Genomic DNA, 17838 nt, shown 5'->3' on the forward strand with positions numbered 1-17838 from the left:
TAACCCATTGGGAGTGGCAGAGACAGATAATCATGTAATAGATGTCACTCCAAACCAGCTCTTTCAGAGAAATGCGTCATCCTGGTGTAATTACACCAAAATGATGAGCGAACCATCCCTTCAACATCCAGCTATTTTACCAAAGGGAGTGTTTTTAATCTGCAGGGACAGAATTTGGCCTGCTATCCCTGCAAAAGTCAAGGGTAGTCCATGCAGCATTGGGGAACTCTCATTGATAACACCTGATCTGGAAATTTTAAGGGAGCAGACACACAGGGAAAAAAGATCCCTTGAACAATATAGTCCAAATAGTGATGATGATGTTTATACATGGGACAAGGCTCGGAGAATTGCAGTTGCAATTTTCTCACCCCAAACAGCATCAGGGGTGGCCTTGACACAACTGGACCACATGGCATGCTGGTTGAGCAAACACACTCATGCCATTTCATCTGCACTGAGCGACATGTTAACAGATATCAGCAGTGTAAGACAAGCAACACTTCAAAACAGGGCGGCATGAGATTATTTGCTGCTGTCATATGGGCATTGGTTTTAAAGAATTTGAGGGGATGTGCTGCATGAACTTGTCTGATCACTCAAAATCTATTAATGAAAATATAAAGCAAATAAAGAGCAGCATCAGCAAAATGAAAAAAAGTTACAGGATCCTGGTGGGATGATTTCATTAACTTTTTTAATCTCTCACCATTGTGGAAAGAGCTTTTGAAAGTAGCATTTTATATTTTTATAGGGGTTTTTAGTTTTTCTGCTTGTTCTGCCATGCATTTTCCTGTGCATTCGAAGGGCCTTGAGCAAAGTGGCAAAACAGGTGTTTCTGGTTCAAACAGGGAGGGGAGATGTTGAAACTCAAAATGTCCCTCAGACATTCTTGGAGGTTCCAGGCCTTGGTCAGAAGCATTTTAGACCCTGGCAGGCAGCTGGAAACAGCTGTGATTTTGAGTTTGAGCCACGGAATGAGTTACCAACCTTGAAGGTGGAACAAGCAGTCACAAAGGGTTAGATAGTATAGTAGAAGCAGTTACAAAGTAGAGGGGAAAATTTTTTAGCATTTTACAGGGGGGTTTTAGCACCTGTCCAGGGGGTTTTTACTTTGTACATGGGGATCAGAAGTTCTAAGATGGAGGAAAGTGGGCTGATCCTGTTCTTCCTCCTTCTTCCTTACCTCCATGTTCTTGGTGATGCTGGCACTTATGGATTGGTTTAGAGTAGAAAAGCACCTTTTAACATAGGTAGTAGGTATTGGGGGAAAACTATAAAAATGGAACATGTAACATATCATATAAAACATAGCAGCAGACCTGGGCGGGGAGAGAGAAGAAGAGGACACCAGATAGAGAGGATGTCAGGGTGTGTGTGTCTCTGCCTGGGCCGCTGACCAAACAGCCGCAGCCCGTGAAGACAATTTTAGATAATTAGCAATAAACTGCCTTGTGACTGAACAAGAGGCTGCAGAGTTTTTCTTTGGAAGCATGGGTTGGAGGAGAGACTTTACCACCACACAAGACCCCTGAACCAGGCCAGGGGTTCCAGCAGGCCAGGAGATGGGCCATGTCTGGAGAGATACGGGGTGGGGGGGTACCCCAGGCACTGATCATCGTGTGAACGACCTGAGACGGATATCACGGAAATGTGAATGCAGCGTTTCCATAAATTTCATCAAGGGATTCACCAACTCCTGACACTGAATTGTTCTTTTTCATCACCAAAAAAGAAAATCTTATTAATCTATGAACTTTGAATGGAAGAAAAGACTGACTGCTGCAATCTTGGCCTCAGGAGGAATTTTCCCTATAAAAACCGCTTGTGCCAGGATGGAGGTGTGTGGGCATAGGGGAAAACCTCTGCTGAGGCTGACTCTGTTGCACACCCAGGGCCGACCCCGGGCTCGGCTCTGTTCTTTCCTTGTGGCTGGCTAGATTCAATTTGATTGCAAAATAAATATTTTTTTATTCATATTAATTTGGCTGGACAAATTTTCATTTATAACACTCCTAAATATAACCTGCAGGTCCCTTCCAGAGGATGGGAAGTAACATCATCCCTCCTGTTCTGACTGAGGACTTGCCCACAGGACACTGGAGGAGATTTATGTTCCTCTCAACTCCCATCCATGTGCTGCTGTGAGAAACTGCATTGACTTGTTTGTTCATCAAAAGTATGAAATTAGGATAAAAGAGGGGGAAGTCGGGACATGGAATTTGCAGGCTTGACTGGTAACCACAAACAAAGATTGTGAAAGATTTTGCAGGACTGGCTGGAACTGATAACCGCAGTGGAAACCCATTGTTGCTGAAAACTGATAAACCGAAGTGGAAGAAGACACACCACCCCACTTGTGAAATCCATTGTTTTTGGGACTGATAACCACGGTGGAACGAGACTCATCACCCCCCCACTCATGCAAGATAAAAAGGGACTGAAGAGAAGGAAAGGCTGTCAGCTTTTGGCGGAGCCAGGCTCCCAGCTGAACCCAGCGCTGTTTTGCTTGCTATCGCTTGCTGTAATTAATAAAATTATTAATTGATCTTAAAAGGCTGAATCAAATTATTCGCCTCAACTTATAACACTGCCAGGGCACAGGGGGGTTTTCCATCCCATTTCCTTGCTGTGATCTTGCAGGTAAAACCACAGGTTTGGGAGCACTGGGAGGAGGAGGAGAGAAAAGCAAGAGCCCCATGGAAAAAACTGCTCAGAAAATATTATTTATTGGAAAACTCAGTCAGTGGATGTGCTGGTTTGAAAGTAAACCAGTGGGAGAAATTAACACTGCACAAATTCCTTGAGAGAGATTTCAAGTCAGAATTACAATTTAATAGAAAGATTACAATAAATGCAATGATACAGAAAAACTGGGTTAAAACCACAAAGGCAGAGTACAACCTGGCATCCTGTCGGTCAGGGTGGTGGATGAAGTCCTGTTGAAGTGATGGCTGCAGTCCTGTTGAAAGGAGTGGTCCTGTAGAAGGTCTAGTCCTCCCCTGGGTCCCTTGAGCGGTGCTGGTATCCCAAATTCCCAAAGAGCCCAAATTATATATGGTCAGATTCAGGCAGGAACGTTCAGTACCTCCCCAGGGCAGGGAACTTCACAGTGGAATTATGTATTCCGATGAATCATGGGATGTTCTGGGGAATCCTTGATGGCCTAGATCTCCACAGGCTGAGTCAGTTTGGGAAGACGAACGCTGCCTGCAGGGTTTGCCTCCTTCCCCTATGGAACACCCAGCTTGCAGCCTGAGGGCTCAGCTGTGCACTAGGCAGCTACAGGGAGTGACCCACCCATTCACAGTTCATCAGGATGGCGGAGATGGGAGGAGACCACAGTTTGGGTACACCCCACCTTGTAACCCGGGACAATTGGAAATGGAGCCTCAAATCCGTGGGGAATCCCAGCTGGTTCCTCATGGGTCTGGGCCTAGGAGGGGGCTCTGCTGGCTTGGCTCTGGGCCCTCCACTCCACCTGGGCAAAATATTTGTCAGGAATTCCGGTGGCTCTGCAAAGGAAAGAATCCATCAGGGTCCCGATGGATCTGAGACCATGGCCCCACAGCAGGTCCCGTTTGCTGAGGATACCGAGGGAGCTGGGAGGTGGCCCAGGCTGGGACACCAGGAAGGACTCGGAGGGCCCCAGGAGCCCAGGCAAGCAGCACTGGCAGCCCCTGACCTGAACTCCTGCAGCTTCTGCTGCCTGAACTGGGCGAGGCGCTGGCTGCGCTGCCGGACCTCCTGCTGCTGCTGCCGGCCCTCGGCAATGAGGGCCGCCCGCTCCCGCTGCCGCTGCTGCTGCAGCTCCTGGATCTGCTGCCGGAGATATTCAGCATGGGCACGCTGCCGGAGCTCTCTCTGCTCCCACTCCAGCTTCTCCCGCTCCAGCTGCTCCTGATGGGCCCTGCAGGAGAGCGGGCTGGCTCAGGGACCCTGCCACAGCCCCCCACACCTGGCACAGCACCTGGGCTGGCACCGGAGTCTCCAGAGCCAGTAGCTGGGACTGGGAGCCGCCTGGCCACTGCCTCAGCCATCCCTCAGTCCTGTGTGCCTCACCTGAGCACCCTCTGGAATTCCTGGCGGTCCTGCTCCACCTGCATGGCCAGGTACTGCTCCTTCTGGGCCACCTGCTCCAGCCAGTCCTGCTTCAGCTGCTGCGCCAGCTCAGCCTTCTTCCGTGCCTTCTCCAGCTCCCGCCGCCGCCATTCCCGGTCTGCGACCTCTTGGTTCCTCTTGGCCCTCAGAGCATCCTGCCCAAATAGGGGACAGTGCTGGGCTCCCCTCAGGGGCAGCTATGGAAGCCCTTGGCCGTGGCTTTGGCTCTGCCAGCACCGCTCCAGGACATCCCCTGGCTCCAGGGGCTGGTCCTGCAGACCCCCCACATCCAGGGGTGCTGGGGTGATGACAGGGACGGTGGCAGGGGAGCATGTCACCTGTGCCTGGGCCACTCACCTGCTCTGCCTGCCAGTCCTGGGCCCGCTGCTGTGTGGCCCTGAGCTGGGCCAGCTCCTTTTCCTTCTCCAGGCGCAGTTGTTGCTGCTTTGCCTCCAAGGTGGCCTCACGCTCCTATGGGGGACAGAGACCCGGGATGGGACAGAGTCCCAGAGTGTGGGACAGAACCCTGGGATGAGACAGAGCCCCAGGACAGCTCCTGCAGCCCCTGCCCACCCCACCAGGAGCCCGCTGCTCTTACAGCCTTCTGCCGCTGCTGCTTCAGCACTTGCTCATCCTCCAGCCTGTCCTGTTCCCGCTGTTGATCCTTCAGTCTCTGGCTCTCCACGTTGAAACATTTAATATCTGCATGGATTTGCTTTAGTCGCTCCTGTTTCTGCTCCCAGGCCTGGAAATGCCAGGCAGGGTTGGAGACCACCAAGCTGAGTGGTCCTTCCTCCTCCTCACTCAGGACAGGCAGGCTTTGGGCCACCTCCCTGGGATGTCACAATGTCCCCAAGGGACCAGAGCTCTGAGCCTGCTGGCTGATGTCCCTATTCCCTGGGTGTGGCTGATCCAGCTCTGCCAATAATCTTTCCAGCCAGGTGGAAACTTCACTGCACCCCCCTCTTCTCTGCTCCCACCTTCCGATCCTCCCTCTTCATCTGCTCCAGTCGCTCCAGCTGCCTCTGGCCCTCCTGGTACAGCTCCTCAGCCCTCAATGCCTGCTCCTCTGCCCTCTGCTCCATCTGTTTCACAATGTCATGCCGGGCTCTGGGAATATGAGAGCAGAAGGGTTTCCTCTGGCTCCATCCTGCTCCCCATCGTGGGAACGCTGGCATGGACGGGGCTGGTGTGGTTGGAATGGGCCAGATGCCTCCATGGGGAAGAGGGAGCCTTCTGCCCACCTTATCAGCTCCTGCTTCCTCTGGCGCTCCAGCTCCTCCTGGACCTCCATGCCCTTCTCCCGCTCCATTTCCATCATTTTGTCCAGGCGCTTCTCCTCCTCCACCAGTTCCTTGTGGATCATCCGCTTCTCCAGGACTTGCTTGTCCCGGATCATGTTGCACTTGGCATTGAGGAACAGCTGCGGGGACAAGAGGGGTCTGTGGCTCGGAGATGCACTGGGATACAGGGAGCAGGGAGGGCCAGGGAAGGAGAGGAAGAGCCTGGGAGCACGAGGAGCAGGGAAGGCTCAGGCAGTGCCAGGTGACAGCGGGGAGCACTGGCCCTACCGCGTTCAGTTCCCGCACGTCTTCCTCCTGCTCCAACCTCATCCTTGCCGCCCGCTGCAGCAGCTTCTGCTCCTCCTGCTGCAGCTCCTCCTCCACATCTCTCCGATGGTCCCTCTTGTCTTCCAGTTCTGCCTTTCTCTGCTCCTCAATCTGGGCCTTTTTCAGGGCTTCCTGCAGGGACAGACAGCACTGCCCAATCCTGGACACCTCGAGGGCCCGCAGGGGTCACACTTCAGGTGCTGCATTCCCAGCACTGAGTGGGGACATGTCGGGCTCGTGGGGCCCTGCCACAGCCATGGGCACCCCTCCCCACACCTCTGAGCAGATATCCTGTGCCTTTGGAAGGCTGGCAGTGCTGGGCATAATTTCAGGGATGCTGGCAGTGCTGGGCATAATTTCAGGGATGCTGCCCAGCTCTCAGTGGAGCCCTGAGCCCTGCAGCCTCCCCTATGCCCCAAAATGTGGCGGACAGAGGGAGGGTCCCCTGCAGGAGCCACCACCCCTCAAACCCAGCTGTGGAGCAGGAAAAGGGGAAGCAGGAAGGGAAATGCCTACAAAAGCTGTGTCCTGTCTGGCTCTCAGGGTCTTCAGCCTGTCCCAGTGCTCCACCTCAGTCGGGGCTCGAGCTGATTCCTTGATCCTCTCGTATTCCTTTTCTCCAACGATGAGAGATGGTTTGGGCCTCTCCTGGGGAATGCTGGGGAGCCCAGGGAGAGAGCTCAGTGGCATGGAGATGGCAACAGCTCCCTGTGCTCCCTGAGCTGCCCACTCAGCCACCAAGCCAGCCCAGATCGATTTGGGAAGTGCTGGGGAAGCCATGGGGACCTGGCTGTCTTGTTTTGGGGTGAGGCAGGAAGGGAAAGTGTGGTGAAAGTGGCACCAGGCTGGGATGCAGGGGGCAGCATCCCTGGGGGTGGCCAGGGCATACTGCCAATCCCAGAGATTTTGGAATGCTGCACTGAACACCCATTCCCCCAAAACCCTCAGGGCTTGGGCACAGCTTTACATGAGCTCCCGGATCAGGTCCTTGGTGATGACTTGGATGGTCTTGAGCTTGGGCTTGAAGGAGGGCAGCTCTTGAGCATGTTTTAACACAGTCTGAGACATCACGACAGGGTCGCTGGAGCCCGTGACCTGCAGAAAAGAAAAGTTTGAGGGACCCCTCCCCCTACCTGGTGCTCCCCGGACACTGACGGATCCTGGCAGGAGCTCTGGGCCCTCTGCCGGGATTAGCCGCGGGGTGTCGGGGGCACGCCGGAGGGGACAGAGGGGCCGGGGGTCAGCCTGAGGAGCTGGACATCCTGCGGGTGTGGGGGGGGCTGGGGAGCCCGGGGGAGACATCGGGACGGACGGCCTGAAATCCCAGCGGTGGAAGCGGGAGGCGGCGGGCTCGGAGGGACCGAGATCCTGCGCCGGCAGTTGCGGCTCCCATCACACTGCCACCGCCGGGGCTGTCGGTGCTGTCCTGTTGTCCTGGAGCCGACCGTCACAATGTGGTGGAACCGACGGCTGGGATGTGTCTGCTCCGACTGTATTCCTGTCCAAAGCCACTGCCACGATTTGTCAGGACCGACTGTAGCCATGGCAATGCCCCAACAGCTCGCAGTGTCCGGGAACGGGCCGGGGCGGGGAATTAGGCGTGGTGCCTCAGGCAGGAGGAGCGGGGCTTGGTCTGAAAGAGGCGGGGCTTGGCGCAGCTGTGTCACCCAGCGTGCCCACCCCTGTCCCGTGTGGTGCCCTCCTTGCACCGACCTCCTTAGAGCCCCTACAGGGACACAACACACGCGACCCCCGGCCCTGGGGGTCGCCGAAGAGTCACCAGCGACGGCCCCGCCCCGCCCTACGCCCCGCCCCCTGCCTTTGCCCCGCCCCAGCTCAGTTCTGCCCCTCCACCGCAGCCCCGCCCCTCTCACTGCCCCGCCCCGCCCCTTCTGACCCCGCCGCTTTGTCGTGGCCCCGCCCCTCCGCGTGGCCGTGGGGTCGCCGCTTCCCCCAGATCGGGGTCCCCCCCTTGTAACCCAGCAGGAGCCCCCTGCCCTCCCCCAGCCCCAAATCACGACCAGCCAGGCCCGGAAAGAAGAGGATCCGTTTATTGGGGCACAGGGGTTGCTCCCCCAACACGCTGGGGGGGCTGCGGGGCGGTAGGGTGGGGGCGGCGCCAGCCAAATAATAAAAATAAAATAAAATAAAATAAAATAAATAAAATAAAATAAAATAAAATAAAATAAAATAAAATAAAATACTTTGGTCTGGACAAAACTGGCGGGGGGACGGCTACCCGGGGCGGGGTTAAGGCAGTTTGGGGGAGTCCGGAGGGGTCAGAGGACCTGGCAAGACACGGGCACGGCCTGCGCTGCCGGACGGGCGGGGCCGCCTCACCGTCCGTCCTTCTCTGGGCTCCTGCAGTGCGGACTGGGCGAGACCACCCTGATGACCGAGGGTGGGGGGGTCACTGAGCTCTGCCTTTAGGAGTCGAGGTCGCCCGTGGCATCTCGGACCCTGTGCCTCCCGGATGGAACGGAGACGCGGCAGCGAAATGTCCAGTCCAAGTCGGCCCCACGGTGCCCGCCGCCTCTCCTCCGGGGCTGTGCACGGCTCCTCCTTTCCCCTCCCCTCCCGTCCCCTCGGCGCCCGTGCGGAGCCCCTGGAGGCCCCGCCCCTGCGCCTGGCGTCACTTCCCTGCCGAAGGCGCCGGGCGCGGCCCTGATTGGGCGCCGCGCTCAGGCGCCATTGCCCGCGGTGGGGGGGGGGCGGTGCGCGGGGCGGCGGCGCTGCGAGGCTCCAGAAGGTTCCGCCGCGCTCCAGCCGCCGCGATGATGGGCCCGCGCCCCGTCCTGGTTCTCAGTAAGTTCCGCCGGCCCGGCCCGGCCCGGCCCGGACTGCCGGCACGGAGGGCGAGGGAATGGCCGGGGGTTCGGAGCGCCGCCCCGCTTTGCCGCTCGCCTGACTCGCCGCCATGTTGGGTCTCCTCATGGCCGGGCGCCGTCTCACGGCCCGTACCGGCCGGGGCCCCGTCCCGCCGGGGATCCGCTGAGTATCGCTGCCGGCCCCGGCGCGGCCCCAGCTCCCCTTGATAGCTCCCATCTCGGAGCCCCGCTGCGCTCAGACCTTTCCTGGCAGCCTTCCGTGCTCTCGGCTGGTCTCGCGTCTTTCTCAGCACATTGCTTTGTAGTGCCCCATTTCAGCCCCGTGTGAACCCAAATTCTTGGGCCTCCAGAGCTGCTGGAGCGGGTCTGGACGTGTCCACGGAGATGCTCCGAGGGCTGAAGCCCCTCCGCTCTGGAGACAGGCTGGCAGAGCTGAGGGTTTTGAGCTTGGAGAAGGCTCCAGGGGGACCTTAGAGCTCCTTCCAGGGTCTAAAGGGGCTCCAAGAGGGCTGGAAAGGGACTTTAGGTAGGGGCCTGTAGTGATAGATAGGAGGGGATGGTTTCCCACTTCCAGAGGGCAGGGTTAGGTGAGATGGTGGGAAGAAATTCTTTGTGATGGTGGTGAGGCCTTGGCACACAATGCGCAGAGAAGTTGTGGCTTCCCCATCCCTGGAAATGTCCAAGGCCAGATTGGACAGAGCTTGGACCCCATGCCCTGCCCATGAAAGGGTCTTTCAGGTCCCCTCCAACCCAGATCATTCTGTGATTCTCTCACTGTCCACCAACATGAGGTATTCCCAGGTTTTCTTTTTTTCTGTTCGGGTATCTCATTCTCTTCTCCATCCATTCTGTTCTCTAGTAACCCAACAGGCAGACTGTCGTAGCCCACGCCCCTTTTCTATAAGCCTGCTTGCCTGAGTCGTGGTGCTGCTCTTATAAGGTGTTGTTTCCTTTTGTTCTATCTTACACTTCCTTGTGCACATGCATCACTCCTAAATAAATCTGGGCATGCTCAAGCCAGGCTTGTAATAGCAGAAAAGCATCCTTGAGCCTAGATATGCCCTAGAGCTCAGTTTGTTGACAGCTGGTCTTCAGCAGCACTTGTGAGCCTTTTGGTACCCCAACTGCTGCTCACCCTCATGTGCCAAAGTAACACCAGTGGATTAACTTTATGTTCACCCAATTCTGCTTACTGTACATGAGCCTCTGTAACCATTTTTTGACTGAAGACCACTGTACAATAGCAGCTCCTTGGCTTTGTGAGATCTGGCAGATCCTAGTGAGTCACTGCAGTTTGATTTTCTGAGGTAATAGGTCCTGTTTCAGGGTTGCAAAGCTTTGTCTCAGGATGCTAACAAGGAGCTCTGTTATAATAGGGAATGTTGTTTTTCACTGACAGTTTTCCATCAATGTCTATCAATCTATCATGACTGCAGTATTTGTATTGTAAACTTTGAATTTCAAACCAGTCACATGTTGAATGCGTGACTGAGAGGTGACTGCATCCTTGTTGTTTTGTACTTGATTGTACTTGATACATTTTATTTTTTCTGTATCCTTTAGGTCAGAATACAAAACGTGAGTCTGGAAGAAAAGTCCAGACAGGAAACATCACTGCTGCAAAGGTACCAAATTCTCAAGCTGTTCTGATTCTCTGTGTGTGTGTGTGTATTTATGTATTAAAGAGGGACAAACTGAATGTGAAGCACATTTTTTCTATTTGATATGAATATAGGGTAGAAGAAGAAGCAACATAGAAAATAACTTTATATGTTAGCAGAAGATTTTTATACTAGTACATAAAAATTCTGTATAAAACCGAAATGTCTGCATTGTTCATGTAATGGGTACCCTGTCAATAACCATGGAGGGATTTAGCCATCCAAACCCCCTTTCTCCACAAAGTCTGAAAGTGCCTCTATTTTGACATCTGACTGAGATAGTAATTTAGTGTGGTTCCAGTGTCTTGATAATCCGCATATTCTCATTTCCATACAATTCTTAACCATGGCATGTCAACCACAGCAGAGTTGTTGGATGACTTAAATTTTGCAGGGGCTGTTGATTTCACTATGGGAGTTTTTTAGATTTTTTGATGCCCTCCTGTATTACCTCATTTCTTTGTTTCCTCCTAGACTATTGCTGACATTATCCGAACATGTTTAGGACCAAGAGCAATGATGAAGGTAAGAATTTGTGCTGCAGCTGACTAGAAGTGAGACCCATGGGACAGAGCAATCAAGTGTTGGTTCTCTTGTGGTTGCAGATGCTTTTGGACCCCATGGGTGGGATTGTGATGACCAACGATGGCAATGCTATTCTTAGAGAAGTAAGTTTCTCCTAAAGGATTTTCTTGCTTAATAGTGTCAGTATGTGCCTGAATCTTGAGTGACAGTGGAGCTGTGTGATCTCCCCACCTGTCCTGACAGCCAGTAAGTGCTAGCCAGCTGCTCCAAGAAAGGTTCTCACTGCAGAGAAACATATTCGGCAAGTATTCTTGCTCTGCGGAAATGTAGGTTTGATCCTAGAGTGGGATGTTTTCATGGAGTGTTTACAAGACTGATGCAAATTCTTTGGTAATTGGAGCTATTAGCAGCTGCATTGAGACCTTTTGAATAGATGGTGTTCACAATGCCACATGACAAGACCTAGAAATCATTATTGTCTGTCTGGTGCAAGAGCTGGTAAAAAAACATCCTAAAAACTGAAATGCCTGAAAAACAATGAAGAGGCACAATACTGTCAAATACAAGGGTTTGGTTTTGGTCTCAAAAAGGAAGAAAGCCTTGCTGTTGTTGGACAGAATGCTGTTGATTGTATTAAAGGTGTGGTATGTGTTCCATTGAGTGACGTGAACGTTTCTGCTTTAATATTCTGGGACAAATCTATGCCCCCTTGCTCCTACATAGATTCAAGTCCAGCATCCAGCTGCAAAATCAATGATAGAGATCAGCCGTACTCAGGATGAGGAAGTTGGAGATGGGACCACATCTGTCATAATTCTTGGTAAGGAGACAGACTCAAAACACTTTGCATAAAGCCTGAAGTTCTCCCTTTTTTGCAAGTACAGCCCATGATGAGACACATCTTAGTTATTTATTAACCTTGAAATGGAGGGGGGATTTTTACTGTGCCAGAGCATGCTAGGTTGATGACACCCTAACATGATCAGCTCCACGCTTTGAAAAGTTGTTCTTTCCCCATGATAACGACAGTTAAGTGTAAAGAAATGTGTAAGTGATGTTAGAGCTCTCTGCATTGATAGAAGATATATTTTTTCTGGTATGTGCTCTCCTTTCTTGACTGTTGATTATCCTGCTAACTTACTTGGGGGATTTTGATTTATTTTAAATTTTATTTTTAGCTGGAGAGATGCTCTCTGTTGCTGAACACTTTCTTGAGCAGCAGATGCACCCAACTGTGATCATCTGGGCTTATCGTAAGGCTCTTGATGACATGATCAGTATTCTAAAGAAAATTGGGTAAGTATGGGCTGGTGGAAGTTAGAGGAGGGATGGGGACTTTCTCTGCTGCTTCGAGTTGGTCCTTCAGGCAATTGTGCTAGTCAAATACAACTTAGCAAAATTGGAGAGGGAGTCAAAAGGGTTAGATTGTTGCTTACAATTAAGAGCCATTTTGCGTTTTGGTTTTTCCTTTATCAGCACTCCAGTGGATGTGAACAATAAAGAGATGATGCTTAAAATAATTAAGAGTGCGATAAACACCAAGGCAATAAACCGCTGGTCTGACTTGGCCTGTAGCATTGCTCTTGATGCTGTTAAGACTGTGGAGTTTGAAGAAAATGGCAGAAAAGAAATTGATATTAAAAAATATGCAAAAGTAGAAAAGGTGAGATTGTCTTGAACTGTTTTTTATCTTTATGTTCCTTTCTTGTTCTGAGCTAGTTTATTGTAGGGTGTGTTGGGAAGAATTTTGTGTTACTTCTCTGCAGTCCACAGACATAATCCTTGAAGGTATTTCAGTCAGTGTTGTCTGCCATACTCATTTACAATGCTAACAGTGACTGCTGTTTCAACTCTTTTAGAGTACTTGTCAAAAATATAATTTCAGTTGGATTTGGAAGATGGAAAATGAAACATGTTGCCAGACGATAGAACATTAAAAGTTTAAGTTCTTTTATGGCTTCCCACTTAAAATCTAAGTCAGTGTGTGCTTAAAATTAAACTTGTATAGTGATCTGGATGCACTGTGGTTACTTGGGATATGTTTTCCCTTTTCTAGATGTGGGACTGCTTCAGGAGATACTTTCAGATACACAAGTTTTTGTAGACTAAACTGACTCACCTGATTTTCTCCCTTGCGTCTGTCAGATTCCAGGTGGTTTTAGTGAAGACTCATGCGTTTTGCGTGGAATTATGGTGAATAAAGATGTAACCCATCCCAGAATGCGTCGCCTTATTAAGAATCCACGTATTGTCCTTCTGGATTGTTCACTGGAGTACAAGAAAGGAGAGAGCCAGGTAAAGTGAGTCCTCCTGGAGACATCTGCAGGTCTTGATTTATAATGATTAAAACTAACAAAAGCAGGTGGCTTGATAAAATTGCAGGTGGTGTAAGGTTTTCTGCCTTCAGAGGCCTGTTGAATGTGGGGGCTAATTCTGCTGTGGGCTCCAGAAAAAATAGGAGTGAGGCTACAGGGTTTTGACTCATTGAAGCAGCTACAGTGATTTGTGTATCTTAAGTGTTGGTCAAGAGCAAAAGAAATATTTCTGAGCTTGAGCTAAGGTTAATGCTCAACTGGCACAGCATCACAGTTTATTTGATCAGTGGTTTTCATCCCTGACTCTTTCCCTGGTTATACTGGAGGAATTGAGCTGCTTGAAGCTGGGAGAGGTGTGTCTAATATGGTGAAGGTTGAAATGAGCACCCTAAGCTGTTTACACCTCTTTTGTACAGACTGACATTGAAATTACTCGGGAGGAAGACTTTGCCCGAATCCTGCAGATGGAGGAAGAGTACATTCAGCAGATGTGCGAGGATCTGATAAGAGTCAAGCCAGATCTGGTCATCACAGAAAAAGGAGTTTCTGGTAATGGCACATGCAATCCTTTGTGTTGAATTCATCTCAGTGAGGTTCATCGTGTTAATTGCACTGCTCATGAACTTAGAAAAAACCCAACCAAATTAAAAAAAAACCACAACAGCAAACTAATACAACTACTCCCAAACCTGGTGTACACCAGCAAAGAGATGTACACTGCAGGTATTGAAGTTCATCCTTGATGTTGCTTTGTGAAAGTAGACTCCTACTATAATACTTTGCTTTTCCAGCATTTGGGAAAGATACCAAAATACAAGTGAAGATGAATCTTAACCCCTCGAGAGCTGTGCTACTGTTTTGCCTTGCAGCCTGGTTTAAAAAGCTACCTTTAGGTGCTTTTCTCCTGTAATCCCTTTTGCTTCAAAGCAAAATAACTAGATTGATAATTGATAACAGATGAAGTTTGTCATGATACTGCTGATTAATTACTGAAACTACACAAACCTGATTTCAGACCTGGCCCAGCACTACCTGATGAGAGCCAACATCACCACCATCCGCAGAGTGCGGAAGACTGACAACAACCGGATTGCCAGGTAGGTGTTGGCTCCTGTCTGGAGCCCATTCCCTCTGTGTGTGACACAGAATTGTTCTGATCTCACTCTTTCTCAGTTCTGATTTGTGAGTGTCTGTTTTGGTGTGCTAGGGCCTGTGGAGCTCGCATCGTCAGTCGCACCGATGAGCTCCGGGAGGAGGATGTGGGAACGGGTGCCAGGCTCTTTGAAGTGAAAAAAATAGGAGATGAGTATTTTGCTTTCATCACTGATTGCAAAGATCCTAAGGCTTGCACCATCATCCTGCGGGGAGCCAGCAAGGAAATCCTAGCGGTGAGTACATGGGCTGCTTCACCTCCTGTGCCAGCCACCTTCATGGTGAGTCATGGCCAGCAGACTGGGCTGGACTTCCAGCTGCTGTGGTGCTCCAGGTAATAGAAGGGCGGTGGAGCTGAAAAAGGGTCTGGAGCACAAGGAGTAGCTGAGGGAGCTGGGGGGCTCAGTGAGGACCTTATTGCTTCCTATTTAGTACTGCCTGATAGAAGGGTCTAGCCCACTAGAAACAAGTGATGGGGCAAAAGGAAGTGACCTCAAGTTGCACCGGGGAGGTTTAGATTGGATGTTAGGGGAAATTTCTTCATGGAAAGTGTGGTCAGGCACTGGCACAGGGCCCAGGGCAGTAGTGGAGTCACCATCCCTGGAGGGATTTAGTAAATGTATGGATGTGGCACCGTGGGACTTGGTTTAGTGGCAGCCTTGGCAGTGCTGGGGGATTGTTTGGATTTGATTATGTTAGAGGCCTTTCCAGCCTCAACAGTTTTGTGGTTCTGTCCGTGTTGCAGGAGGTGGAGCGCAACCTGCAGGACGCCATGCAGGTGTGCCGCAATGTCCTCATGGACCCGCAGCTGGTGCCAGGCGGGGGAGCCACTGAAATGGCCGTTTCCCATGCACTGACAGAGAGGTCCAAGGGCATGACAGGCGTGGAGCAGTGGCCTTACCGTGCAGTGGCCCAGGCTCTGGAAGTCATTCCCCGGACGCTGATCCAGAACTGTGGTGCCAGTACAATCCGTGTTCTGACTTCACTCAGGGTAAGGCATGTGCCAGGGGCACCAGGAGAGAGTCAGCCCTTGCCTGTTTTACCCAGCTTCTCGGATGAGGCACTGTTCAGAGCAGTGCCTTTGTGTAATCAGTAACATGTTCTTGTATAAACTCCAAACCCAAGAATATTCTACTGACCTGTTACAGTTTCCTCAGCCCATAGTTTGAGACTCCAGAGGGGAAATTGCCATCTCACCCCACTGGTGGTGACCTGTCTTTCTGCTTCCAGGCCAAGCACACTCAGGAAGGCAGCCAGACATGGGGGGTGAATGGGGAGACTGGAGCCCTGGTTGACATGAAGGAGCTGGGGATCTGGGAGCCCTTGGCTGTCAAACTTCAGACCTACAAAACAGCCGTGGAGGTAAGGAGAGGTGGAAACTTCAAAGTCTCTGTGGGTATCATCTGGGAGAGGAGGACATCCTTCCCTGTATGCTGGGGTGTTTGGGTGGGCATCACACCCAGTGCAGGGCATGCTGGTGTCCAAGCTCGTTGTTGCTAGAGATGGGATAATGAGGGTTGTAGGAGCCCAGACTCAGGTTTTCCCAGGGCTTTTGATCCTGCAGCTGAATTTCATCATATTTCATCTCACCTTTTCCTGCAAACAGTGCAGAGTGCTCTCACTGCTTCCAGTGCCAGAGGAAGCTGTGCGTGAGCAATCCTGTGCCAGCAACATGCTGAAATCATCAGTGGTCGTGGGAGCTTTATCCCTTTGGCTGGCTGGGGCTGCCCTTCTCATTACAGATCCTGCCATTACCTTGCTGGTGTTAGATCAAAGACTGTTCCTTGAAGGGATACTGTATCACTTCTATGTCAGTCAACAAGAAAAAATGGGTGTCCTTGTTTCCAGGGTGGTGGAAAAGCAGCCCCTTGCTGCTCCCACAGGCCTGTGAGACACCATTCCTTTCTCCTATGCTGAAAGAACCATTTCAACCCAGGCTGGTTGGTTGTGTGGTGTGAAAGCTGGGCAGGTCGGGTTTTGTCTTTTGTGATGAGCTCCAGATGAGCTCTGGGTGTGGGGTTTCTCTGCAGACTGCAGTTCTCCTCCTCCGTATTGACGACATTGTTTCGGGGCACAAAAAGAAGGGTGACAACCAAAGCAAGCAGCCTGCAGCGGCGGAGGCAGCCCAGGAGTGAGAGCTTGCGTCTTCACAGAGGAGAACCAACTGCCTTGACCTTGACATGGGGAGGAGCTCAACACAGTGGCCTGGTCTCAAGGATGAGCCTGGAAAAGTTTGTTTGAAGTCTGGGAGGGATGGAAAATACCCTGGGTATGGAGAAAAGGCAGTGGCTGTTGGTAACACTGCACTGCTTACGGGGTGAGGGTTACTGACTGAAAATTCTCTTTGCCTCAAAATAAATACATTGTTTCAGGCTGTGTCTGTGTTTAATCCCTGCGCTTGGACGGGTTGGGCAGGCGGGAGTTGGTGCCAAGCCGAGGAGGTTCAGCGAGGCCAAGGGCAGGTGCTTGCACCTGCACTGGGGCAACCCGAAATGAAAACAGATGGGAAGAATGGATGGAGAGCAGCCCTGAGAAGGATCTAGGGGATGGGTTGACAAGAAGCTCAGCATGCCGTGGCAATGTGCACTGGGGGCCCAGCGAGCCAACACTGTCATGGGCTTATCCCCAACAGCATGGGCAGTGTGTGAAGGGGAAATTCTGCCCCTCTGGTCTGTTCTGGAGACACTCCTTGTTACAGCTTCCTCCCGCTCTGGGGTGAGTCCAGAGAATGAGATATTGGGAAGAAATTCCTCTCTGTGAAGATGATGAGGCAGTAGCCCAGAGGAGCTGGGGCTGCCCCATTCCTGGCAGTGCTCAAAGCCAGCTTGGGAGAAGACCTAGAGCAACCTGGTCTAGTGGAAGGGGGTTGGACCTAGATAGTCTTTAAAGTCCCTTCCAAATAAAAGCAGTCTGTTACCTTGTTACTTCATTATCACTTGACTGATCTACTAGAGCCCATGGAAGCAGAAGTCCCCTGTTGTGAGCCTGGCCGAAGAGATTTACATCTCACTGCACTCTGCAGGCAACTGGCTTTGAGAGCATTGGTACAAGCAACGTGTCATGGGGTGATTTTATGATGATGCTTTATTCCCTTACCTCGGCTTTATGCCCAGAAAATGAATGCTGTAGCTTTAATATGGAGCCAGAGGGTGTGGTGGGCAGTTCGGAGCTCCTGGGCGGGCTCTTTTCTAACTCCCTCTGTGGGTGCTCCGGGTGGACCGCGACGCTACATTGCTCCTTTTGCTGGATTGGTTTGGGGTTTTTTGCTACTAGAGTTTTTTTCCCTTTCCTTTCCCCTAGCTTGGAGGCTGTATCGGGAACTTCTCAGCGATTTGTTTTCTTTGTTTCGGCCTGTCTTTTTTCTTTCTCGGCTGCTCGGGGGAGCCGGCGGGATTGCCCCGGACCCGAAGCCTCAGAGGAGCTGAACCGACACGAGAAAGAACATTAAAATCGACCAACTTTAGCTGCTGCAAGAAGACCCACGCCAGAAATCCAACAGGTTCCCAGCTTCTATGAACACTTTTCTGCTCCCGTCCTCATAGACAAAGAAGCGCAGTCACGACCTCTGCCTCTCAGCCAACATAGCAAGGCGGGGTCTGAGATTCAAATTATTTTTTCCCTTTTTTTCTTTTTCTTTTTTTTTCTT

General features: G+C 51.5%; 2 protein-coding genes and 1 long non-coding RNA gene across 3 annotated transcripts; 1 reads left to right on the plus strand and 2 right to left on the minus strand.

Moving 5' to 3' along the window:
- Positions 1 to 2710: 2710 nt before the first annotated feature.
- Positions 2711 to 3283, minus strand: LOC144247792 (uncharacterized). Its single transcript, XR_013341317.1, has 2 exons — positions 3089 to 3283; positions 2711 to 2962 (listed from the first exon to the last, which is right to left on the minus strand). It is a non-coding gene; the product is annotated as an uncharacterized LOC144247792 (long non-coding RNA).
- A 34-nt stretch (positions 3284 to 3317) lies between these two features.
- On the minus strand, positions 3318 to 7086 carry CFAP45 (cilia and flagella associated protein 45). Its single transcript, XM_021532313.2, has 11 exons — positions 7024 to 7086; positions 6679 to 6806; positions 6228 to 6369; positions 5673 to 5843; positions 5346 to 5524; positions 5082 to 5211; positions 4700 to 4846; positions 4459 to 4572; positions 4063 to 4256; positions 3686 to 3910; positions 3318 to 3515 (listed from the first exon to the last, which is right to left on the minus strand). The coding sequence occupies exons 2-11, from the start codon at positions 6777 to 6779 to the stop codon at positions 3437 to 3439; spliced, it is 1482 nt and encodes a 493-aa protein (XP_021387988.2). The 5' UTR covers positions 6780 to 6806; positions 7024 to 7086; the 3' UTR covers positions 3318 to 3436.
- A 1298-nt stretch (positions 7087 to 8384) lies between these two features.
- Positions 8385 to 16566, plus strand: CCT3 (chaperonin containing TCP1 subunit 3). The gene is made up of 14 exons (XM_021532248.2): positions 8385 to 8516; positions 10103 to 10164; positions 10675 to 10725; positions 10806 to 10868; positions 11449 to 11545; positions 11904 to 12021; positions 12202 to 12388; positions 12871 to 13020; positions 13457 to 13589; positions 14056 to 14137; positions 14248 to 14428; positions 14938 to 15183; positions 15423 to 15554; positions 16223 to 16566. Exons 1-14 carry the CDS (start codon positions 8486 to 8488, stop codon positions 16325 to 16327), a joined length of 1638 nt encoding a protein of 545 aa, XP_021387923.1. The 5' UTR covers positions 8385 to 8485; the 3' UTR covers positions 16328 to 16566.
- The last annotated feature ends 1272 nt before the right edge of the window (positions 16567 to 17838 follow it).

The sequence above is a fragment of the Lonchura striata genome, chromosome 33, assembly GCF_046129695.1.
Source record: "Lonchura striata isolate bLonStr1 chromosome 33, bLonStr1.mat, whole genome shotgun sequence".
Lineage (NCBI taxonomy): Eukaryota > Metazoa > Chordata > Aves > Passeriformes > Estrildidae > Lonchura > Lonchura striata.